Below are 26,826 nucleotides of genomic sequence, written 5' to 3' on the forward strand. Positions count from 1 at the left end.
AACCATAGTTTGTTAATGTCATATATAAGCAATCATATGAAATATTGCTTACTAGCTGCCAAGCCAGGTAGTTACACAGAGACTTACGGGGAGCGTTACCAAGGGACGGTTTTTAATACTGTTTGCAAACTGCCTGATATCAGAAAAATCAAACTGGATCTGCTGTGTGGCGGTTTGCAAATTTCTAAACCGCCGTCTGGTAAAACAAAATGGGAAACATCCGTTTTTACCCCTTACATTGTAAGCCCAGGCTACACAGCATTGGTCCGGTCATCGAGAAGGAATCCTCAACAAACAGTTGGACCCCAGCACCTGGGGCTGACTAGCCCAATACTGAATAGCACTGGGCACCTTCTGGTAAACCTGTTGGTACACGCACTTATGGCACTACATGTGCCAGCATGGACTAAGCAGTGTTCTTGCATGCTGGCGCTGCTTATGGAACTATAAGCTCCTGTATGTACAAATAGCGCCAGTATATACAGCTACAGTCAGTGCCACTAATGAGAAACATTCTCAATGAAAATCTTGTAGATGACACAGTAATATTTACAGAACTGCAGAAATGTGTCCACCCTCAGCAGAAATTACATGTTATTACGAATGTGCCTATTTATACAGGTAATATATGGTTCAGCGAGTCAAACAAAATGATGGTGACTGTAGGTGTGTAATAATGTTGCTAACTCTGCTGGGAGCATCTGGGCAGTGTGGACTAAGGACAATCGTGCACCTTGTATTGCACCCACATGCCAAATATTTTTTTTGTTTTAGAACAAGGTATTTAGATTAGCTTTAATGTACGGCATATATATTTTTTTAAAACATGTATTTTTAAATTCCATGAACAATTCATATATAGAAACTGCATTTGCAGGTATTATTTGACCAATGTAATTAAAACATTGATTAAGACACAAGTAATAAAGACAGCCGTGATGTCAGCTCATTCTGTTTGCTTCTGGCAACCTTTATTTATCATGTTAGATATATGAAGCAATGTTGGAACAAAAGTGTATTTCACCTTGAGCACTTGCACAGTTTAAAAAAGAGACAACATAGACATTCTACAACTGAAGGTCAAATACAAGTGATGCATTCACAGCTGTGAAATGTGCCTAAAATTAATCTATTATTTTTAATTACTATTATTATTAATTTATTATTTTAAATTATTATTATTATTAATCTATTAGTCACTTGCAATATGGATTACTTTTCAAAATTATACCCAGAGAAAAATAGAAAAAAAAAATGTATAATACTATTCAATGTGCTAAATTTCGGAATTCCAATGCTTTGAAGTTAAAAATATTTTCTTTTGGCAATAAAACAGAAGTGGGATCATCACAAAAGTTCAATTTTGTTAATAGTTGCTTCATTTTAACAATATAACACATATGGGTTCATCACAAAAGTTCACTTTAGTTAATAGTTGTTTTATTTTACCAATATAACAGATGTGAGTTGTTGTTTTAGCAATAAAACAGACATGGGTTAAATGCAATAGTTCAGTTTAGTTAATAAATCATGTTACAAGCCAGCAAATACCACTTTTCTCAATGTCAATTATAAACCAAAATGAGAAATAAACATTCATTATTGTGGCATTTGGAAAAAGGTATCATGAAGTGTATAATTATTTGTATCAAAATATAAAACGTTTTCAACTGCTTAACATAAATAACATTTATTGATGGAACATCAGAATCAGAGGAACAGTAACTTGCCTCAACTCCAAAACAAAATGAAATGTTAATATTATGAGAAAAGTTGACAATCATGAACTAGTACTGGCAGTAGTTGTTTAAACCATATGACACTAAATACAGCTTCATCTGCCAGACACATTTGTTTTGTACATTAAAACCTTTGGACTGGAAGAAAGCAAATACACTCTCATAGTCAGGCAATGTAGTTGACTCTGCAACGGAGAGGAAACAGTGGTCCCAAAATTCATTATGGGAAGGGTCCAAGCAGAAGATTTTGTAGCTGGTTGCCTTGGAGGTACTTTTTTGTTTTATGTCTTTTGTTTCTTTTAATATTTTTATTGAAGTGTACAGTAAATTAGAAACAGACATTTAACAAACAACAAATAACAAATTCCTATAATTCTTTGGCAAAAATGTGTTTATCCTGAACGCCTATTGTTGTACTATAAATGACTTATTTGCTCTACATTTTTAAGACACTTAAATACCACAATCTTTTCTCCCCTATAGGGGCAGCTAGTGTTATTGTAGGACACCCTTTGGACACAGTTAAGGTATTTGAATTACACATTATTTATAATCTGTTTTAATACATGTTTGATTGTATTATTCTGTTAATATTGCAACTTGCTTACAGTACATTTCTAATTAACATTTTTTTGGGCAAATACATATTTATTTTTTAAAATACTAGTTTTTCTATATTTGTAACTACATGTTGTTGTCAGATGGCTAATTGTAATGAAAATGTATTTAATGTATTTTCTTGTATAAATTAAGTTACAGGTTTATGTGCAATATCTGTGTGTAGTTTTCACGGGCATAGAGGCAGATTTATCAAACATTTTAAAAAGTAAAAGTGGATTTGTTTACCATAGCTACCAATCAGATTCTAGCATCATTCATCTAATTACTACATTCTAGAAAAAGATAGCTAGAATCTGATTGGTTGTCATGTGCAACACCTCCACCTTTCCTTTTTAGAAGGTTTGATATCTCTAACCCATACTATTTATTTTGGGTGATCTCAGAAGGGCAGATTTGTGAACAAAGATTTATTTTGCTTATTACAAGAAGATACAAAAGATGAGCTCCCTAGGATCTATTGGTATTAATGCTATACCTTGCAATTTCAAGGGATCAACACAGAAGTGGAAGTTGCTCAATCAATTTACAGGTTCATAGCAGGTACTTGAAAGGATGGGGGTATCCTGAAAGAAACAAACACAGAGAAAAATCCCACAGCACAATGCTATAACCATCAAAGGAGATCCTATTTCTACTTGTACATAAAAATGCAGAAATCTCAGTTGCACACATTTGCAAATGTATGGCAAGCCACCTGTCTCTGGATCACTTGCTTGTACAACTGTAAAAAGTTTATGTCTAGTATGTGTGATAGATTTTAGTTGAAAAAAAGCACTGGTGTTCCTAAATCCATTATTTTTACTCTATGATTGTTGACTGACTCTATGCCACAAGGGCAGTGTTAGTAAATAAACCACATATGTAGAATTGCAGTTAATATATCTTTTGTGGCAAGGGCACCCTTCTTGTGACACAGGCACCCCACAGACATCAGTCACAGACAGCTTCTTATTGAAAACAGTGCTATTATTGTTCCATCACAATACACACAGCATACACATTCTGTCAGGATGACCTAAGGCAAACTATCACTAGCTAGATATAAACCTCCTTTCTAGACACCGGCCACTCTTTGGCATCAGTCGCCATGCACAATTGCACAGTACAGGTTTTTTTTATACTTGAGACTCCTCCCACAACCCTAGTTTGTTGGACAGGTGATACTCCAACTTTGCCTTTAAATGGAAGTTTCCTCAGGTGCTATCTAACTCCTCTTCACTACAGACACATCCTGTCAGCTCTGCTGTAGCTGTGGAAAAGACACTTTCAATGCATGTAAATTACATCACACATTTCATACTTCTACTTCGTGACACATGTCTCAGACCTGTATATAACTTGGTCTGCAGCCTTTTCCCTACAAACTGTCAGCTGAATAGCTGATTCCTTTTTTAGAAGCCTGTGGCAAACCCTTACCTTTGTCACACTTTGCACCTTTGTATATTTTTATTCTTATTCCTACACTAACAGAAATCATATATTTTATTAGCTCCATATTTACACAAATTTGTTTGCTTTGTGTATATAAATTTGGGTTTACCCACTATGAACCTGAATTATTAGCGGACGTATACTGTGGACAGGTTGAGTAAAGTATTATACGTAAATAAACACAGGAAAGGTACTCATCGACTCATTAAGCAACGGGTCTCCAAATACGTACCAAAATGAATCTGGTCACAAGTCATTTATGCAACGTAAAAAGCTAAGTAACACAGAGATGCATCGAACCACGGATATAAAGCAGTGAGGTCAACACAGACTACAAACTTTAAAGTACTCAATGAAATGTCCATATTTAGATAGATCAGTAACGTTGAGTACCCTAGTGTTGAGATGAGATGCGCAATTTTTTAATTTTTTATTTTTAAAATATATCCTCAAGTGTATTGTTTATTTATTTATTTATTTATTTGTCTCTGTTATGTATATACCACATTTATTAGGATTTACATTATGTAGATTGTTATTATTATTATTATTATTATTATTATTATTATTATTATTAATATTAATAATTCATCAGAACGCATCATCTACCTGTTTTTGGTTCTATCTTGATCACACTATCTTGCAGGTAGGTGACCAATAATTAGTAATACTGATACTTAATTAGTTACTAGTAGCTTGGCCCACCTGGGACCTGTAGTGCACCAGTGACAAATCACTTTCAAGTATTATTGGTGTTATTAGTTACACACACACACACACACCGGTCGGGGAAGGACTATAGTGCTTTCATCACCGGGGTGGGTATCCCTATGGGGGGAGGCAGGCCCACATCTCCCTAGGGAATGGGTGTGGAAAGACAATTTACCTCATTCATTACAGTCATAGAGGAGGATGTTCAAGTTTGGGGATACCTGCTACCCTCATCACAAACTGCTTTATGACTAAAAAAGTATGGCAGTTAATATCAGCACGTTGCCTTAGTTACTGGGGTCATGAGTTCAATTCTCGACCATGGCCTTATCTGTGTGAATTTTGTGAGCCTGATTCATTAAGGACAGTAAAGTTAAAAAAATGTGGAACTTTGAACCTTGCTAAAACCATGTTGCAATGCAAGGGGTGCAAATTAGTTTAGTATTTTGCACATAAGAAAAATACTGGCTATTTTTTCATGTGGCACATGGATACTTGATAGCTTTATTTTTACAATGACATTAAAAGTTGATCTACTCCAATTAAAAATCTGTCTGGTTTTGCCAAGGTATAAAGTTACTCTTTTGTTTTTGCTTTACTTTCCTTAATGAATCTGCTCCTATATGTTCTCCCTGTTTTGTGTGGGGTTCTTCCAACAATTCAACAGTAGGAAGGGACCAATGTAAAATAAAGATTAATGTATGTTGTAAATGTCCATTCATTATTGCCAAAATTCACATGAATACATGTTTTAGAATTACATTAAAAAAGACACACACACCAATGTTTTTTTTATAAAGTAAATAAATGTAAACAAAATATACTAAGCAAAAATTTAGAAGGCATAAAAGAAGAATGAAATTTTTCATAAAGGCCAATTTTTTTAAAATATTTTTTGGACATTTGTGGATTTTTATGTGATAATTTTTTACATTTCTGAAAATTTCCTCCACAGACGGTGGGTTTCCTGCCACAGTCGGGGTGTCTTCTTGAGCTGTAACAAACAAACAAAACAAAATTTAGCATGCTTTGCTAATTTTGAAAATATAAATTATTTCTCTGGGTGTACTTTACACCTTGCGAGGATCAGCAGAGTGTTAAAGTGAAACTGTCAGCAAAGGTTAATGGGATGCTAAGCACAGTAGTAGCCAGAGGACTAAAACATTTTGGTGGCAGATATATATATATATATATATATATATATATATATATATATATACACTTGTATGGTGACAAAGGAGGGGGTTGTTTTCCACCACACACTTATTAGACCCATCATGGTGGAAACCTGTGGAGTGGATAACTAGGTCTAAGGTAAATGCCATGTGGGAAATCAATGCTTTCTGATGACTTCTATGGGCTTCTAAACCCAAGCGTACGACTTGATAGGCCCTTAGTTTGTCCTCGTTCGTGATGTACCGGCAGATTATCCATGGCCTGTGCTAGGACCCTGGGCTCTTTATGAGCGAATGTAGCTTCTCTCATTTTGGCAAACATATAATATGCTCATACACTTTCCAATACTCGGGTCTGTGATTGGTTCTCAGAGCACGTCTGGGCTCACGTCACTTGCAGATCTCTTTAATTCCTATACAATGTAAAATGTCTGGCATTCATTCATTCTATCCTAGCAAGCAGGGGTGGAGACCTATGAGAATTGTACACTGTTATTTGCAATTGAATGCACCTGTATTTGATTTCAATAAAAAACGCACCGCCGTTCATTCAGTCCTGCTATTTTCTGAATTGGGCACAATTTGGATATGAGATTAAAAGCAAAACAACATTTTGTTTTGCATTACATGATTGGGGTGAGTACAATTTCTTACGTCTCACTATGTGTTCCAGATTTGTTTGAAAATATGAAAAGCAATTAGTTGAGGGAAGCCACTTTGAAATTATATATACTTTCTAGTGGTATAGTTTGTCTGCCTCTGCAGAGGTGTGCAATGTAACTCTATGTAATGCTAAGCATAGTAGTAGCCAAAGGAGGGAACTGTGTACGCATACACAAGCATCTTACCAAAGCCAAAAAAAACACCTATGAGACGTGCGAGAAACTATTCAACAGGCACATTACTACATTTGACTAAAGAGAACCATTGTTAAGGTGGTTACAAAATAAATCAAAAACTAATTTTGGGGGGTTTTATTTTAAAAAACAGCATAACACACGGGTACGGGTAACTAACGTGAGAGTACACAAAGCAATGGTATAGTTATCAAGCATGTGAAAAACTATTCAACAGGCACATGACAACACTTTAAAATAGAGCAACATTATTAATAGGGCTCAAAAAATAATCCAGTTTAGACATTAAAAAAAATAAAAAATGGCATAAGACAGAGAAAACCTCTCAAGAACCAAAAACAGGAAAATAAAATATTTTGCTATTATATATAATCATTCAAAACAACCACTTTAAACTCCCAACAATTGAAAATGTGCATCAACCATGGTTTAATAATAATAAAAAAACATTTTATACAATAATCATCATCATCATCATTTATTTATATAGCGCCAACATATTCTGTAGCGCAATAATGGTCTGTTATGAGAGAAGTGTATGCAGGTGTATGGTCAGCACATTCATTTGTGATCAGTGTACGAAAACTTATTCCTGTGGTTATTCCGAGCTGCCGCTAATAGCTTTTGTACTTAGACATGACTCTGAGCTGGTGTAAGTGTTACTCATGGTTTAATGTAAATCGCTGCGTTTTTTACTTCGAAAGACATAGAGTGGTATATTTACTAAACTCAGGGTTTGAAAAAGTGGAGATGTTGCCTATAACAACCAATCAGATTCTAGCTGTCATTTTGTAGAATGCACTAAAAAAATGACAGCTAGAATCTGATTGGTTGCTATAGGCAACATCTCCACTTTTCCAAACCCGCAGTTTAGTAAATCTAACCCAGAGTGTTGTAAGTGATGTTTGTGCATGTATACACTGTTACTTTGACTACTTGTTGGTTGGCTTCTCACTGTTTTGCATACTTAATGCTCAGTTCTGGGCATTCGCAGTGTGGTTTTGCGTGCTATACGCACAAAATTGGCAGATACATCCCTTGATAAATCAGGCCCTCTATTTGTAGACAAACTCATATCCATTATAACTTTCAATATTTGTGGACATTTTTTTCTATTTGTCTACTGGTCACTACTAAAAATAAAACAATATCCCAGGTGTTTTTTAGTTTGTATTTCCTTTTTGTTATTGTTAAGGAGTTCACAACAATCAATTTGCCAATCTCGTCAGAAACCATAAACCTTACCCTTTTTCTGTAAAGCAATTTATCAGAAAGTAACCCTGTACATGTAAATCCGCCAGGCTAGTGCAATTTTGTTTGAATTTAGGTATTTGGCTCTATTGTATCAGCACCTGTTCTTTTTTCTTGGCATGAAGTATTGCTGTTCATCTCTTTAAAAATTGTGGATACACTCGAATCACCTACTTCCATCTTCAGGTTTAAGATGTCTAAGGCCACACATGTCTGTTTATTACTTGAAAATTTGAAAAAAAAAACTATAGTTATTATCATTTTAAACCACAATAAAATCAGCAAGAGCGTTATTATCACCATCCCAAACAATGATCACCTTATCCATATATTATGTCATATAACTATTTACGAAAGTAAGAAATATTGTTGCAGACGTAGCAAAGGCTTTCCAAGTATACTAAGAAAATATTCTCCATGCTGGTGGCCATAGATGCCCCTATGGCTACTCCCATGTGTTGTTCATATAACCTACCCTCATATTTATTGTTTTTTGTATACAATAAATTTTTATTGGATGTAAAAAAGAGTACTGTCTATGCAAATGTCATGGTGAACAGTATAGAACAGAAGCATAGGATGTAGATCACATAGCAAGATATCACTAATTTATGTTCATGGAAATACAGTATGCCTTCAGATTAACAAATGAAATCATTAATAATATTTGAAAGAAGTTTATTGTAAGCACTTTAGTACAGATTAGACTATGATATGATACTTTCGCTGAGATAAAGATAGGTAGGGGAAGAATTGGAAAAGAGGGGAAATGGCAAAGAGGAGAAGGAGGGTGATTGGAGGGAAGCCGCCTGGAAAGAAATAAAAATGTATATTATGCATTCAGCATGTCATGTAAGAGAAAAGGGTTGGGTACCAGTTATCGGCTGTAGTAAATCCGACAGCAGTTTGAGCGATAGAAGAAGTGCCATTTTCAGGTGTCCGACCTAGAGGGGAGAACGACTGCTTGAAATGACTCTTACAAACAATTCAGCAGAATGAACATCCCAGGTCCCGGTTAAAGTGCAACCTAGACATTCTCGCTATTAAGGTGGTCAGTTAAGGAAGCGCCGCCTCTACAATGTAGACTAAACATTGTAGTGGCTGCCTCTACAATGTTTAATCTACATTGTAGAGGCGGCGCTTTAACCTGATGTGATTTGCTGCCGCCGGGATGTTCATTCTGCGGAATTGTTTGTAAGAGTCATTTCAAGCAGTCGTTCTCCCCTCCAGGTCGCACTTCTCCTATCGCTCAAACTGATGTCGGATTTACTGTAGTCGCAGAAGTGACTACCACCGAGAGAAAGTGGGTTTAGCACTGTGGAGGGATCATGGAGACCTCATCTATTCCAGATTTATTGATTTCTAAAACATTTTTTTCTTTATTGAAGTGTGTCAACATTAAATTATTGTTATACATAATATAACAATAATAAGCATTAGACTACATAGTACTCATTACAGGTTGCCTACATCCAACACAAGGATGATGTCTATAACATATATACTTACATAACAAGTTTTTCTTTTAATTGCTTAAAAGTAATAATGTATAATAGAGTCAGTTACAGCATGTTTTATGTAAACAGATATGAACCATCAAAGATTATATAATAATGGAATAATGTAATGTAAAAATTGAAACCTTTATTTTGTGCATTTACATAATTACTTACTATTTTAATTTTGTCAGCCATTGCTCTGAATGGGGGCTGTTTTTGAAAAATGTGGGGCTGGCGTGGATTACCTTCCCTTTAGTGAAAAATGTACTGGTTCGAGTTTCATACCATATTGTGAAATTTAAACACTTCCAAATCTGCTCCTTTATAAAACTTTCTCATGCTTAAAAAAAATAATTAGTTTGCCTCTATCTGATGTGATGCTTCCAGCCAATCCATGCAGAATATATAAAATCCTTTTTCCCAGAAAAACGAAAAAAAATTAAATATGGTGGTGCATTCTGAATCCACACTCTTTCTTTAAGGTCAAGAGTGGCTTTTTCCCTCCTTTGGAAACTATAGCACCTTGTGATAGAATACCTAGTATTGTCCATTCTGGGGTAAAGGGTTTATAATTAACCAGTTCTTCAGTGGTGAAGGCCCGGATCCAGGATGGGTCCATAGGCAATGAAACAAATACACTGTCGAGGAATGACATTTGGGACATGCCAGACTATCCAACCACCCAATTATAAATTCTGCTGTGGAAAAAGATAAGCTCCATAAAAAATGTGGAGAAACATTTCTACACATGTGGAGGCAGAGAGTAATTTATTTGATTCCAATAGTGCTAAGTAGAATCTCCTTAGGGATATTCAATTCAGTGTGAGGTGCCACTGACAATGCTCAAATACGCATAGTTCCGCTTATTATTAGAGAGGTTCACTGACCCGAGTGTTTTGTTTTTGGTTTTGGATCTGTATTAACTTTGTGTTTTAGTTTTGGCAAAACCGCCCTCACTTGTTTTGGCTTTGGGTCTATATATTTAAAAAAAAAAAAAAAAAAAAATTGCTAAAAAAAAATAATCTCATAATTTGACTCTTTTTTGTTCCTACATTATTATTATTAACCTCAATAACATTAATTTCCAGCCATTTCCAGTCAATTTTTGTCAAGGGACAAGAGCGCTGCTACCCCTCCTGTTTCTGTATGAGCAATGGCACCAGAGACTGGAGAGTGACAAGAACAACGCTACCCCTGTTTCTGTGTGAGCAATGGCACTGGAATACCTGGGGATGGAGGTAGTTATGGAATCCAAAACCCCTGAGAACTGACGACGCAACAATAACATTTTGCCTCAATTGAGATCCGAGGAAGCAGGAAAGTCGGCTCGGTACTCGGTTCTGCGATGTTCGGGTAGGCTCGGTTTTCGGAAAACCGAGCCCGAGCATCTTTACTTATTATGGGATGCAAGGGAAAATGAGCAGAGATTTCGGTCAGAACTTCAAGGTGATGTTTGTCTCCGGATTGTTCCAGAGACACATCGCACCGAATTTAATCTCCCCCTTAGAGTGGGAACATTTTTAATCCATTGTATCATTCCTGACCAGGTAGTTGATTGTTCAAAATGATTCCAAAGAAAATTATTATGGGCAGATATTGCACTTCATTTGGGAGGGGAGCACAACACTAATGTGCTTTTTGGGTTGCTCTAGTCCGCTAGTGAACTTATTTTTGTTACACTACTAACATAAAGTTGTGGTTAGAGATAGGCAAGACCACTCGACCCCAATGCTATGTTTTTCCCTAGCTTTTGTGTATCAGAGTGGTGTCTTAGAAGATTTATCCAGCAATTTGCATACTGAGTTTTGTCCCTGTCTCTCTCCCAGATAGTGAAAGGGTGGACAGCCCAAAAAGGGAAAATTGGATTTATACGGATTTCATCTTGTATAAGAACGTGCATGGGAATTTCTTGGTCCTGTAAGTGGAAAAAGGCTATTATATTGATGTAAAGCAATGCTTACATAGTTGCATGAATATCCTTGTGTAGTAGCAAGATTGGCAATTTGGGAAACAATTTAATTTTCAGAAGATTTGCCCTACCCAGTTAGGATTGTTGGAAATGATTCCACCCCTTCAATTCACTCTTATTGTCACATATTGTCTTATAGACAATATGTGACAATGTTATATTTGTGATATTTTTATAAGGTATGTGGTTTTTTTTGATTGCCCAGATAGGTAATAGTTTTATGTACCTGTCTTATTGGTAAAGTAGTGGCCCATTTTGGTCGTATGTAACTTTTTAATTATAGTGCTCTTGATTTATCAAAGTTGACTTTGAATCTTGATACTTGATCAAATTCTTTGATCATAGTGAGGTCTTTGGATTTGATATGCATAAAAAATATCATGGGCGAATGCCGAAATTGTTGCAGATTTATTTCCAACCTGCAACACAGGCCAGTTGTGTAACACTTGCTATATGGGGCAGCACGGTGGCGAAGTGGTTAGCACTTCTGCCTCACAGCGCTGGGGTCATGAGTTCAATTCCCGACCATGGCCTTATCTGTGTGGAGTTTGTATGTTCTCCCTGTGTTTGCGTGGGTTTCCTCCGGGTGCTCCGGTTTCCTCCCACACTCCAAAAACATACTAGTAGGTTAATTGGATGCTATCAAAAATTGACCATAGTCTCTCTCTCTCTGTGTGTGTGTGTGTGTGTGTGTGTGTGTGTGTGTGTGTGTGTTAGGGAATTTAGACTGTAAGCTCCAATGTGGCAGGGACTGATGTGAATGAGTTCTCTGTACAGCGCTGCGGAATCAGTGGCGCTATATAAATAAATGGTGATGGTGATGATGAATGGAAAGGTTAAATAACAGAGGGGATTTAGGACATCCTTAGCATGGGCCCCTTGTCATTTCTACTTTTTCTCCCCATGTATCACTTATCAGTAATGAGGTGGTGGGTGTATTATAAAAGTATTTGAATCGGAGTGTCCAAATGTTCTATGTTATCTATAAATTCCATCCAGTTATGTACAAGTAGAATGAAAATCTCCAGATACAGTTATACAGTTATTAACCCCCATCACAGGCATTTGGATTCAAAATGACACATGGGTGTGTTCCAATATTACAATGTTGCCTATGTTTGCTTCATTTATCTGTGAGAATAGATTATTGGCCACAAGTATATAATCTATTCTAGAAAATATTACACTTTGTTGTTGTTCTGGTGTCATTACAATCAGAGATATCTTTTTTGTTATCTTAGATGCTGCTGATAAATTAGTATCGGCTGTTGAGATTAAGAAGCTTTTGCTCAATCCAGAAATAAAGAGAGGAGGTAGAGAGGGAACCTGATTGATGCCTCTGTTTCTTCACTTTGCCAAAGTTCGCTCTTTGTATAAATCGTGTTGTTGTAAATTAAAAAAAAAAATCTGTCCTGCACCTAGAAAGAAAATATATTTTATCTTAATCCATATCAGGCGTTAACTACATACATGTGTTCTAAATTAGGTCATGAAGTAAAGATTTTGGGCCTGATTCAGAGTGAGATGTACACCAGTTTGCATTGCGTATTTTTGCATTTCTTCATACTGTGCATGTTCAGAAAGTGAACGTATGCAACTGTGGCTATCCAGACCTACGACTTTTTGGCACTTACAACTCCTTATGCCTGAAGTTGGTCAGGGGCAGGTGTAAGTAGCGGATGATGATGACAAACACCCAAACTAGCGAATTGCTGTTACGGCTCATGCCCCAGATATCAACTCCTAGAACCGCTTCAGAGGTCTTCGCCTTTAGCAGCCGCCTTTCCCGTAGAGCTAGACATGCACACAGGTACTCAGATGCCACCAGGTCTTGTTCTTTAGTAGTAGGAGCTGATAACCTGAGATCGTAGCGCAGGTGATTACAAGGAGGAGGAATCAAGTATCCAGGCAAAGTTTTCAGGGTCACGAGCAAATCAGTGGAGTCAATATTCAAGCAAGAGGTCAGGGTCACAGGCAAATCAGCAGCGTCAGTATCCAAGCAAGGGGTCAGGGTCACAGAAATACAGAAGACAGCAAGAACACAAACAGCAGGAGAAGTATGCTTGGGAGCAGGGACTATAACCGGCAGTGAGGCACAGTCCTCACTGCCTTCAATACTTTGATGGGCAAATCAGAAAGGAGGAGGACAGAGCTGACAATCAGCCTCAGGAGGCTACTAATTAATTACTAGCTTAGAACTAGAATAGGTCATATAAACTATGAACATGTATAAATATATAAATGAACAAATAGAATCATGCGAGAGCTCCCCCTGGAGTTGGAGGATGTCCCTACACCCTCCTACTCTATGCCACAAAGATAACAGTGCATTGTAACTAATGCACGTGCCCGGCTGCTACATCACGCCAGGATGCGGTGTACCGCCGCGGCTCATGACAATTGCTTGTAATTCGAGGTTTGCAAATGGTTGGCAGATGCATGGTAAGAATTTAGTAGTCACTTGGCCATAGATTAGGATTTGCCGAGTGTGTAGGAAAGACTAAATTATTTTTTTTTGTATGCATGTCGTGAAGTTGTTCTTTTATTAGATAGTTACTTCAAGTTTAAATGAGGCTTCATAGCAATTACGTTCATAACATATGAAATAAAAGGTTTTTGTACATGTTCACTATTTGGACGTAAATGTCTGAGGTGTATGTCCGTTGTCATCTGCTACTCATTCAGACCTGGCTGCATCTTCAACTCTGAATACAGCGCACATACACATTCACTTATGTGCTACTTTATAAAATGCAAGTTAGCCTTACACTTGCGTTCCACTCTGAATCAGGTCTTTTATGTTCCCCCAATGAGAAGGGCTAAAAATTTTCATTTTTTATATAAACCGATAAATGTAGTATTGCAATAAATGATCGTAGAGTAATCAAGAAAAGGCGCTCATGTACAAAATAGTAGTATGGCTATATTACATGTAGAGGTAATGGTATACAACTTGTCCCTCAGATCACTTAAGGAGGTTATTAAATTTCGTTATGATAGTGAAAAAGAATAGTTATCGTATCAGTTTAAAATAAAGAGGCTATATTATTTGGAGTATTTTATGTGTGATATACCCATTGCAAATTGAATCAAAAGCATAGGTTAGCATGCACCAATAAAAATAGCATAAATATCAGAATTAACAACTGCAGGAGGAGGGGATAGGTATAAAAAAATAAAATAAAAGGGGATCCGAAGAGGTGGCTTGATGACTTTTAAGCCTTTTAATCCTTTTAACCCTAGGCAATACTTGGCGTGTCCATATATCTTCAATGATATGGTGTATATATCTAATTATACTTGGCCAGGCAAAATATACTGGGACCCTGATAGTACCTCACTGTGGAGCGGGTGATGTTCCCACCCTTTTCTTCTCTCACAATTTTTTATCTGTATGGGTGCTAGACCTCCATAAACCTCAATAATAAAGCCCCGATGGTAGCACTCACTTCCCCTCCTAGAGATAAAATTTTCAGGTGCGTTTAGTTTCACAAGGGGTTTTCTTTCCTTTGCTGTGGCTGTTTACAGCCAGCTTGTTTCCAGTCCAGTACTCTTTTTAGTCTCTTTTATACATTTGTCAAATTTTTCCAGTTCCCTACTATCCTTAAATATAAATAAATCTGATTGGTGCTCAAAACGAAGGAGCAACAGAGTACCAGTAAGCACATCTGGCTTAAAGGGACAAAAACTGCTAAAAGGAATACTGTACACTAGTATGGTCATTTGTATTTATTATAAGATACATGGGCACAGTCATGAAACAGATTTACATTATTGGAGACTATAGACACACAATCTTTGGCATCATAAGCCCTTTCGCATCTGGTAGCCATATCATTTACAGGTAATATTCTGAAGTGTTGCTGGTAATGATACAGAACAGAAAATAATAGTGCTATTCCCTTCTCAGATAAACTCACATCAACTGATTTTTCATGTTCACTTAGCTGGATTTCATTTTCTTTTATTATGATATAACAAATGATTGAGTTACACACAGTGTGCAGAAAAAGACCACCCCTTCCTCACTGTGCCTACTACTAAACCCTGCCCTGCCAATCTTTATCTATATCAAAAAATATATATAAATAAGCTGTGATGTGTGTAAGTTGTTATTAAAGTAACATAGTACCGTTGTCCCTCGACCCAACACTCACACACAAACAAAAAACACATTGCAATCAGATGTGTGGAAAGTAGAAATAAATAATCATTTCTAACTTGTTGATTTTACAGGCTCGATTACAAGTTGGCCAAGGATATGGAAATACATTTAACTGTATACTTACAATATACAAGAATGAAAATGTGAGTATTATGGTATTTTGAAACTTTTTAGTAATAACGCATTTTCTATGTAAATACAGAGCCTATCATGGACTGTTTGAAAAATTCCCTGATAAGATTCCTTGCAGTCCTTCAGGTATCAGTCTGCACACTCGTACTTGAAGGACTGCAAACCTTACTATTCATATCAGACATGGGGATTCAGAACTGAAAAATGTGCACAGTTTCATTGATTTGTGGGAATACTAACTATACAATGCAGTCAAAAGTGTAAATGCAGCTTGAGACCTAACGTGTGTCTCAATTTGTACGAGTGCAGAGATGGAGAAGTTGAACGTAATGAATGCACTCCTAGAATATGAAGTAGATGCATACGTGTACCTTGTTTGGCAGAGAAATGCATATGCAAGATTGTATATTGTGTAGCAATATTTTTGTAATTAGTCAAAAGTGTGAAGAAGGAACATTTTCAGGAATGTTAATTGCGATATACAGCTATAACCACTCAGCAAAAGGACTTGAATTCTGTACCAGCTCAGAGTTGGTAGAGATCGGTTCTCAACATGTACCTTTAATGCAACAAAACAGTTCCCAGGCACAGTACACTGTAAGGTTAGGCCTCTGTTCCGTACAGTGCATAACATGCTATTTCACAATAAAGGCTGTTACATTGCAGATTCTAGTTCTGCCATATTGTCAGAATGTTTTTTTCTTAGGGGTGGGTGTATTTTATCTTATGAGAGCCTATGCAATTCTTTAGAGTCCTTTCTGAGATTTTTTTACCTCGATGATTGAATATGTATCCATCCAGAAGCCAGAGCAGTTGGCTACAAATATATATTTCTCAGTTTCACACAACCTTTGCCTGTATAATTACAAGAGAGTCCCCTATAGACGTACACTATTAAATAGTGACAGTGTTGCTTCGAGCTTGCACTTACCTGAAGGGGTTAAAAGGGATGTAGACCAGACCAATGAGGTTGAGGGGAGGGTCTTGTGGCTTTGTATAGTATCCTGTACTTCCTGGTCTGAGTCACTCGGCTGGCAAAATCCCGCCCACCCACGCCATTTTAGTATAATTTTACGGAATGATGGTTTGTTTAACTTGGTCATTAGGGCTTATAGGTAGTTGGTGGGGGAGGAAGGCACTGCGATCAGCGGCTGATATATACGGCTCTATCGTGATTGGCCACAGGTATCTGTCCCCTTACAAGGCAATCGGTAACTCTTGTCCCTTCTGTGGGCAGGGGGCCTCACCCGGCTCAGTGAGGGAGGGGGAGTGAGTAGTGAGGTGAGTGCAGTTTACTCTGATGCCAGGTTAGGGCCGGCCAAGCAGTGGGGTTATGAGAGAAGTGGGTGGACTTAAGGCTTTATTGCCATGTCCACGCTTGGTTGGGTATCGCTGGAGCTGATCCACAGTGCTCTTTTCCACCACCAGGTTTAATTAGGTTATAATGAAATACTTTAGTGCCACTTTACTCAACTCTCAGTGTCTTTATTTTATATAAGTTTGTTATCTTATTCAAGGTATGGTAAGGTGATGAAGGGCATACACAGTGAACTATTTATAGGTAATATTGCTGTGCAAAAGTGCTATACAGTGTTATTGAATGGCATTACCGATGTCAGCCAATGATGGTAGGTTTGATTCCTGGATTCAGATTAACTTTTGTTACATAATTCAGTATCTCGCTCTGCAGTAGTCAGCAATCTCCTAGTGGGACGCTTTTGGGGGCTGTGACCTGTAGTAATCTCAGAGCAGAGTTCAAGTCCTTGATCCTTACAATGAGGTTTTCCAACCATAGGAGTTTGTCAGCCACAACCAACTACATATGCAGAATTTGTGCAAAGCCAAGACACCTGATGGAATGGATGCAGAGTAGGCACAGGTTGAATAAAACATCTGTGAGGGCTGCCGGTGTGATAACCCTATTGGTGTATTGTCCAGAGATTTCATTTTGTTTAAGTATAGAAATAACCCAAGAAGATATAAATCTCAGCAATATATCAGAAACAATTTTCTAAGGGTATGTAAATATGTATGTGTAATGGTCATCATTGACACCAGCCACTATAACCAAAATACTTGTGTTTTTCACCTTTATAAGCCCTATTCATTGGTCCTCAGTTAACCCTTGGGCTTATACACATAACTATAGTCGCTGACCGGTAAGGCTAACTATTAACCAACGAAAGAGCCGTAGAGGTCAGCTAAGTCAGAAGTATCCTTCACCTCTTCTATTGCCCTGCACATATTTTCAATCAATTGTTCCAGTCTCATTACCTAACCTACGTAATAGACATTCATTCACATCTCTCACATCTCTCCATCTCACCTACTCAATTTACACTTCTCCTATTCACTGTCACCACACTTCTTTTCAAACTACTCTTCTTTCTACATCATCCTATTTCTCCCTCACCTAATAAGATTTTTCCTTCACTACTTCCTTCCTCACTAGTCTGCACACATGAACTGTTTTGTCTCCTGCACCCACCATACTCACTAGCCTATATAAACAGAAATAAACCTCACACCCACAAATCCTCTTCGCATGTCCTCTTTCTCAGCCCGCTCCATCTCATCACTGCTGGTGACAGCTCACCTAACCCTGGGCCCCGTATAATCTGCTCACGCTCCTCACTCCACCCCAAAACTTTCCATCCACCCCATACTTACAATCCTGCCTTATCCACATATCTCTACTACCCTCTCCTCCCTTCTCCTGTGCACTATGGAACACCAGATCTGTTTGTAACAAACTTACATCTATTCATGATCTATTCATTTCTAAATTCCTCCACCCCTTTGCCACTACAGAAACCTGGCTCACCTCCTCTGACACTACATCCCCTGCAGCTCTCTCCTATGTGAGACTCTCCTTCATCTATACTTCTAGACCTGGAAACAGACAAGGAAGTGGAGTGGGTATTCTACTTTCTTCAAGCTGCACCTTTCAAGTCATACACTCTGAACCCTCCCTCGCATTCTCTTCCTTTGATGTCTACACTATCTGTCTATTTTATTCTCTCCACCTTCATGTTGCTCTGATTTATCGCCCCCCAGGTCCAGTTTCCCATTTCCTTGACAACTTTGTGGCCTGGCTTACTTATTTTCTATTCTTTTACCTGCCTACTCTCATACTAGAGAATTTCAACATTCCCATTGATAATCCCACTGTCTCCTCTGCCAATAAACTTCTTTCACTTACTTCCTCCTTTGGTCTCTCCCAGTGGACCTCATCTCCCACTCACTGTGATGGAAAATTCTGCTTGACCTTGTCTTCTCCCGCTATTGCTCCACTCTAGTTTCTGAAATCCCCACTTTATTCTTTCTCTCCAGTAACTGCAGATGAAGTCTCTATACTCATATCATCTCACCCTACAACCTGTCCCCTCGACCCTATTCCCTCCAAACTTCTCCGCTTCCTCTCCTCCACTCCTGCCCACCTCTAGCTCACCTCTTCCACCTGTCTCTCTCCACTGGCACATTTTCCTCTAAACATGCACTCATCTCACCAATTCTAACGAAACCGTCTCTCGATCTGGCCTCTCTCTTCAACCATCACCCTATTTCTCTCCTCATCTTTGTCTCCAAACTACTTGAGTGATTAGTGTAGAAATGCCTATCTCAGTTTCTCACCACTCACTCTATATTAAACTGTCTGTAATCAGACTTTCGCACCCAACATTCCACTGAAACTGTTCTCACAAAAGTGATTAATGATCTACTTAGTGCAGAGTCTAAGGGTCACTCCCCTATGCTCATTCTCCCGGACTTCTCTCCTGCTTTTGACAGTGTTGATCTCCCTCTTCTCCAACACACCATTCACTTCATTTGCCTTCGTGCATAGCTCTTTCCTGGTTCACTTCTTACCTATGGAACCACTCCTTTAGTGTTTCTACCTTTGGCACATCCTCCCCTCCACTCTTACTAGGTTCTGTTCTTGGTCTTTTACTTTTTTCTTTGTACACCTCTTCTCTCATTTGGCCTCCAGTACCACCTCTACACTGATGACACCCAAATCTATATCTCTTCCCCTGACCTCTCCCCTTCTGTACTATCTAATGTATCCAATTGTCTTTCAGCTATCTCCACATGGATGTCCGATAGCTGCCTAAAGCTCAACATGTCCAAAACAGAGTTTATTAACTTCCCTCCCGCCAGTGTCATCACCTCCCCTCAAATCTCTGTCACTGAATGTGGTGCGATTGTTACATATGATCAGTAGAGGCCCCTATCTGCTCTTTTGAGAGTAGAAGGGTGGCCTGGGATGTTAGAACAGCAGTGCTGGGCCTTCCTACAAATTTTTCTATGGGGCCCCACATTCATTATTCCAACTTTGGGGCTTCTGCTGAGTGTCAAAGTATTTGCGTTCAAAAAATGACAGGTTACAGGTGCACATAGATTAAATTGTGGGTTTGGTCAGCAACATGGTACATGATGTTGAGTGTGGATAAATGGAGGGTTATGCAGTTGGGACTAAAAAAATGCATGTCCCTAGGTGGGACATTGTTGGGTGAATACATAGTGGATTTAAATATAGATCATCGACTTCACAACAACTTGCAATGCCAATATGCAGAGAAAACTATATAATTTTGTACTAAAAACGGTATAAAGTGTAAAAAGTATAATTGTGCCACTTTATAAATCATTGATGAGGCCTCTCTTTGAACATGCAGTTAATGTTTGGATGCCAATTCACGAAAAAAGGATGTCCTGTAATTGTCATAGGAGGATGACAACTAATTTAATGGTGATCAATTTTGTTTTTATAAGCCAATTACTTAGTAACAAGGTCTCAGATCCATATTATGTTATTATTTAAGGTTGCATTAAGCACTATATGCAGTGAGTAAATGATTGTGCATATGCACCTTGCCAGTGGAAGAGCACAAAATAACAATATTTGAATAATTCAAACTGAAATATGAAACATAATATTTGGAATAAATACAGTTCATTCTTTCTGTGAAGATACCTGGTTTATCTGGCCCAAATCTACCCACTTCACACTGGCTGGCCACCCACGGTTGCCTTACTATGCCACGGAAGCCTACCCAGTGCCTTCTAAGGTTCCTAGAGCTATTCATTCAAATGCAGTTAGAAAGTAAAACAATACATTTATTGTAATAAAAACAATTACTAGAATATTATATACAAACAGTAAATAAATGCCAGGCAGGGTTACCACATCATCTTTCCCGTACCCCACTAGCTTAAGGAGTTACATGCACATGGCTGCAGGGCCATCTTTTCCATTGGGCACGATGGGCAGCTGCCTGGGGGCCCCATGGGCAAGGGGGCCCCATAGGCACGGCTCTTAATGAGAATAAATGATCCTGTAAAATAAAAAAAAACTGCAAAAAAAACCTTCAAGGGTCACTGAGCAAGTACAACTATCTATCTCTATCTCTATATATGTATATCTATATCTGTATCTATGTACATCTATATATCTATATCTATATCTATATCTATATCTAGGGGCCCCGGTGCTCTGCTTTGCCCGGGGGCCCATAATGTTGTTAAGATGGCCCTGCATGGCTGTCCTGATTTGAAGCCCTATGGATCTGCAGATGTAGTCTACTGGTAGGGAATGGTAACTCAACACTAGGGGCCTGATTCATTAAGGATCTTAAATGAAGAGGTATCTTATTTCAGTCTCCTGGACAAAACCATGTTACAATGAAAGGGGTGCAAATTAGTTTTCTGTTTTGCAAGTTAAATACTGACTGTTTTTTCATGTAGCACACAAATATCTACTTTAAATTTCAGTTTACAAATAAGCTATCAAGTATTTGTTGGCTACATGAAAAAACAGTCAGTATTTAACTTATGTGCAAAAGAGAAAACTAGTTTGCACCCTTTGTATTGTAACATGGTTTTGTCCAGGAGATTGAAATAAGATACCTCTTCATTTAAGATCCTTAATGAATCAGGCCCCAGACCTTGCACCTTCCAGGAATCAAACCACAGAATGAATAACACTTCCCCTGGAGTGACTCCTTATATCCAGGGTCAAATTTCCACATTGCTTTATCCTATCTGGGCATACCCCTGGTTCTCTCCCTCCTTAACATTGTTGGGTGGTGGATCCGCGGGTTGGAGGGGGAGTGGAGAAGAGCTGTGCTTCCACAGAAGCTTCCCTGCTGAGTTTCAGACAAAATGCCTAGACTAGTCCTGTGGAAGACAATGGATACTAATTGTCCTTCCCCACCTACAGATATAGGATAGCAGTCAGCCCCTCACCTGTGTCCTGGAATTTGATCCTTACTCATAACCCACCTGGCTTCACTTTAAGGACAATGAATAACAACTTCACTGCAATATCAACAAGATAAAATAAACAATATACATATTTACAATGAGCTACAATGTCCCCTTATCCACCTGTATTTGAACACTGCAGTTCTACTCTGGTGAGTTGAGGAACAAAAAACAGGGCTATAGAAAGTGCAGGTTATGCTCCACTTTCTGTGAGAAACGAGGGACAGGCTGGTTAAGGTGTTATTAAACTTGTTTCATTACACTTTCCTTAATTTACTGAGTTAATTAGTACCGTAATATCTTCCCTAGAATGTTAGCAGCAATTAGGACCCTCAGTCAATGTCTTTCAAGTTGAATGGAATACTGTTGTGTGATGAATGTGTGTATTATCCCCCCCGTGTGAGGAATATGTTGAGCTTTATAAATAAATGAATAATAATAGTAATTATGGGGATTATCCCTGTTATTTGGAAGAAATCAGGAACATTTACTGTTAATGAGAGGGTGGTCCAAACATGAAGTGCCTTGACCTTACTTTGCTATTTTATATTCACATGAGTAAGTAACTGTAGCAAAATACAAGGGGCAAATAAAACCATCTGAGAAAATGTGAGAAAACGGTAAATGTATGCAGGGGCTCAGGAGGGCGGGTGGGTGGGAACAGATAACCAGGGCCCGGGCCTGCTTGGGGGCCCAGCTGCAAGGTAGTTATAAAAAAATGAAATTACCTTTTTTCCTTTTTCTGCCCAGCGAGTGGCGTTGTGAAAGCTGCAATATCAAGTAGGTGAGAATAACAGCATTTTAATACATAATGGGGGGAATTCAATTGTCGGCGTTGAGGCATGCGGACATCAAGCCACACACATTCCTGGTAGAAATCTCCACTTATTTTTGCTCGCATCCCAAAAACGAGCAGAGATTTCTGTCAAAATCCCCTCCATGAAGTGTCTTACGGACATTCCGTGAGACACAATGTCATGTGTAAAGAGGCGCAGCCACAGCCCATGTTGGTTATGCCCCCATCCTTATGTTGCCACGCCCCCTTCTATGCGACATGCACATCTCTTCTCCTGCCTAGTGTGTGTGTGTGTGTGTGGGGCACGGGGGGGGGGGGGGGGGGGGGGCACAGAAAGTTTCTGTACCAGGACCCCAAATCCTCTTGCCGGCCCTGAATGTATGTGCACATTGTAACATTAATCTTGGTGTACGCTGGGTGCAAAGCTTTGTACTGTGTCAATCTATCTTAAATTCATCACTGTCCATTCTACTGTCTTTGTCAAGATGCACAATATGCAAATACAATTAAGCAATATAATAAATCTCATGGAACTGTTACATTAATTGTGATAATACTCATACCCTTACAAATCCAGCGATAGTTCATGCTTAACATGCTAACATTTCAGAAATGCTCTGCATGTATGTCAGTTGTAGTACTAAGGGGGGCAAACAAGTGCTTGCTTGGAAAATTCCACAATAAAGCAGCAAACAAATGTATAATCATGCTAAATATGTTCGTGAGTCTCTGTACATTATTTGTATCATTTGCTAACACAAGTGCAAATGCATAGCATAGCATCCAATCAGGTATTTGCTTTCATAACTTGCACTATACCAATCAAATGATGAGTTACTATGGGTTATTGAATATTTGCACAACTAGAAAATTGTCTACAGAGGTCTCTTAATCTCCATTCACTCTACCAGCATATAACAATAACTTCACTGCTGTAATGTAAGTAACCGGTTTCCAAGCAGACACAGGCGGCTTTCTGTGGTAGTTGTGTGAATTGTGAGGACAGAATTTAAATTACGTAGACCATGTTGCTTCTTGACTTACGCATTACAGCATGACACGGCTTGCTTTTAGTGTTTAGGAGGGCTAACAGTAGGACCTTCTAGACACCAAGGGCCTGATTCATCAAGGCACACATAGTAAGCACAACGTGTGTTTGTTTGAAAACGCACGTTAATAAGCTCTGCGCACTCCTGAATTCATAAAGGCATGGATCTCAAGATACATGCACTGTTGAATTCGGGTGTAGGTCTGCTGTGTTCCACTACACAAGACACTGCACGATATGTCCTATGTGGATTACAAGTTCTCAAAAGAACGTACACCAAAAAAATAAAATAGAGCTAATGCTACCAGTTAATAATAAAGGCATTATTGATAAAACTGTGAAAAAATAAAATAAAATAAATGTTTTTTTCCATTTTTCCCCCTATGAAATACATTTATTAGGGCGTTGTTAATGTATATTGAACATAAAATACATTTTTACAGTTACTCCTGTTTGCAAACACATGTTATAGCATGCATATGAGACTGTCATCACTACTGAGCAGGACTTAGACTAGCCCTGTAGCTAGAGCAAGAGATATGGCAGAAAAACAAGTAATTTTACCATGCCCGGCCTGATATTATTTTTTATTGTTATTTATTTATTTACAAGGCGCCACAGATTCCGTAGCGCCGGATACAGAAGCAAGTAACAAGAAGATGAGGTAATACATATAAGTAGCACAGATGAGTGTGAGTAATGGTATGGGGATTCCCACAGAGTGCAGCAAAAGACATGGCAGGATATACAAGGTACTGATGTGGCTGCGTGCGCTTCAGTTTGGCACGACCTTACTGTAAATGGAATCCCGACCATGGCCTTATCTGTATGAAGTTTGCATGTTCTCCCCATGTTGCATGGGTTTCCTCCAGGTGCTCTGGTTTTCTCTTACACTCCAAAAAAACATATTGGTAGGTTAATTGGCTGCTACTAAATTGCCCTTAGTCTTTCTCTGTCTGTGTATGTGTATGTTAGGGGATCTAGATTGTAAGCTCTAATGGGGCAGCGACCGATATGAATGAGTTCTCTGTACAGCGCTGCGGAATTAGTGGCGCTATATGAATAAATAGATGATGATGATGATGATGATGAATGGACTACGGCCAGATGTCTCTTCCCCACTTCGTTCACTCCTCAAAATAGTAGGCTGTATTAAGTGTCCTTTCCATTCAAAGACACAGAGGACAAGGCTGTGTTTACTGGTGTATGTCCTGGTTCTGGGCACGCACAGAGTAATTTTGAGTACAATACGCTCAAAATTGGCATATACGTGCCGTGATGAATCAGGCCCTGAGAGCGTTTCTCCCACAGTGTCTAATCATGGAAGAGATCAGATAATGTAAAAATAGTGGAGCTCTCTCATCACCAGTGGCTGCTTGAATTAATAGCCAAATTGAAGGTTCTTAGAGAAACATATTTATCTTTTTGACGTTCTCCCAATTCTACTCCGCCTCATACCACTAGCATGGGGAACTTTAATTATTGATTTGCACCTTTGAACCTCTTGTTTGTATAGTGGAAATTGTACCCATGTGATCAATAAGCTTTTCAGTGTTTTTCAGAGGGAAACAGGGAAGTGTTTTAACAAGTTTTAGAACACTGTATTAAGTTTTCCTACTCTACTAACTGTTTAAACACTACTGTGAGAACTTATACTTTCATCTCTTAGCTCATTACCTGTGTAATTATATTACGAAATAAGGCAACTGTTAACTACTTAAATTTTTTTCTTCTATCCATTGTTTTATTGTGTCTGTCTTTCCTTACTTTTCGACCTCATGTTTTAAGTGAAAGTGTGCCAAACGTGGAACCTTTTGATAAAAGAACATATTGAATGGTTCACAATTCTTTGTCAAATATATTTTATTGTAAGATAAATCAAACAATAAATATTAATTGGCATTATCATTAGAATGAGGATTCATGCTGATTTTATTCTTAGATGAATTGTGCTTGTTTAGAACTATTATCTGTTTTATGCTAATCTTCCAAATATACTTTTTTTTTACTGCCAGGTTGCTGGATTCTTTAAAGGAATGTCTTTCCCTTTGGCCAGTATTGCAGTTTACAACTCAGTGGTGTTTGGTGTCTTCAGTAATGCCCAAAGATTTATTAGACAGCATCGAAAAAAAAGTCAAAACCACCCTCCTGACCTTATAGACTTGACTTTTGCAAGCATGTTGGCAGGATGTGTTTCTGTAGGAATTGGTGGACCTGTTGACCTGGTAAAGATAAAACTACAAATGCAAACCCTATCTGCTACTTCAGGTAGGAAGTGTAATTACAATATTTTAATTGTATTTTAATTGTATTAAGTTAATTTATATCATACTTGCCAACTCTCCCTGAATGTCAGGGAGACTCCCTGAAACAGGGGTGATCTCCCTCACTCCCTGAAGAGTCTGGCATTCTCCCTGGTGCTGAGCCAGTATAAGAGGTGGTTGGCTTCGCCATCTTTGGCATGATGTCACAGTTCAGAAATTGTGTCCTATGTCCCTGTATTGATGCCTATGGAGGTGGCCATTTTCATGGAGACCAAGATTTAATCAAAGACTGACAGGTAAGACAACATGACTTCAGTAATGGAGACAGAAATGTAAAAGACACTTCAGTCTCTAGAGATTCATTAGCTGCTTTTCTTTAATGCATATTTGCCTACACTCCAGCATTTCTGGGAGACCTCCCAGGCTCCCGGGACAACAGGGAAACCTCCCGGTTCTCGCCCCGCAATAGATAAGTGACAGGGCGGGGCTGAATTATGCTAATATTGCGCCCAAAAATTATGCAATTCGTCAAGCCCCGACCCTGCACACCCACCTCCCCTGGGATCTCCCTGAAGCCAACAAGGAAAAGTTGGCAAGTATGATTTATATCACTAACTATACTTGTTTGTTTTTTAAAAAGTGTTTGATATTATTGTAAAGCATTATAAAGCGAAAGAGATCTTTAAAATGCTGGCATTCCCTCTTCTCTCCCATGCCCTCTCATTCTGTCAGTCACTATATTACAGTGATTGCAGTAAGGAGTACAGGAGACCTATTTTACCCTTTGCTAGTTCCACAATCAATTGTTGCCTAGTGACCGGAGCATTAAGAACTTACTTGACCACTCTCTTGGTTTGTCCAGGAAACTCCCGCAAGTCTCCTGCATCCTGTCCTTAGTGGCATT

The 26,826-nt window shown here is 38.4% G+C and overlaps 1 protein-coding gene across 2 annotated transcripts in view; it reads left to right on the forward strand.

The window, feature by feature from the left end:
* The first annotated feature begins 1,896 nt into the window (after positions 1-1,896).
* SLC25A48 (solute carrier family 25 member 48) overlaps positions 1,897-26,826 on the forward strand; it is a 90,922-nt gene continuing 65,992 nt past the window's right edge. For both annotated transcript variants that reach the window (XR_012691403.1, XM_075209862.1), the window contains exons 1-4: positions 1,897-2,007; positions 2,223-2,266; positions 15,490-15,561; positions 25,674-25,926. Coding sequence is in view for 1 of the 2 variants with exons in the window: in XM_075209862.1 (XP_075065963.1) it covers positions 1,962-2,007; positions 2,223-2,266; positions 15,490-15,561; positions 25,674-25,926 (415 nt within the window). In the remaining variant the exon portion in view is untranslated. The remainder of the gene's footprint in view (positions 2,008-2,222; positions 2,267-15,489; positions 15,562-25,673; positions 25,927-26,826) is intronic.

This window comes from Mixophyes fleayi, chromosome 4, assembly GCF_038048845.1.
Source record: "Mixophyes fleayi isolate aMixFle1 chromosome 4, aMixFle1.hap1, whole genome shotgun sequence".
Lineage (NCBI taxonomy): Eukaryota > Metazoa > Chordata > Amphibia > Anura > Limnodynastidae > Mixophyes > Mixophyes fleayi.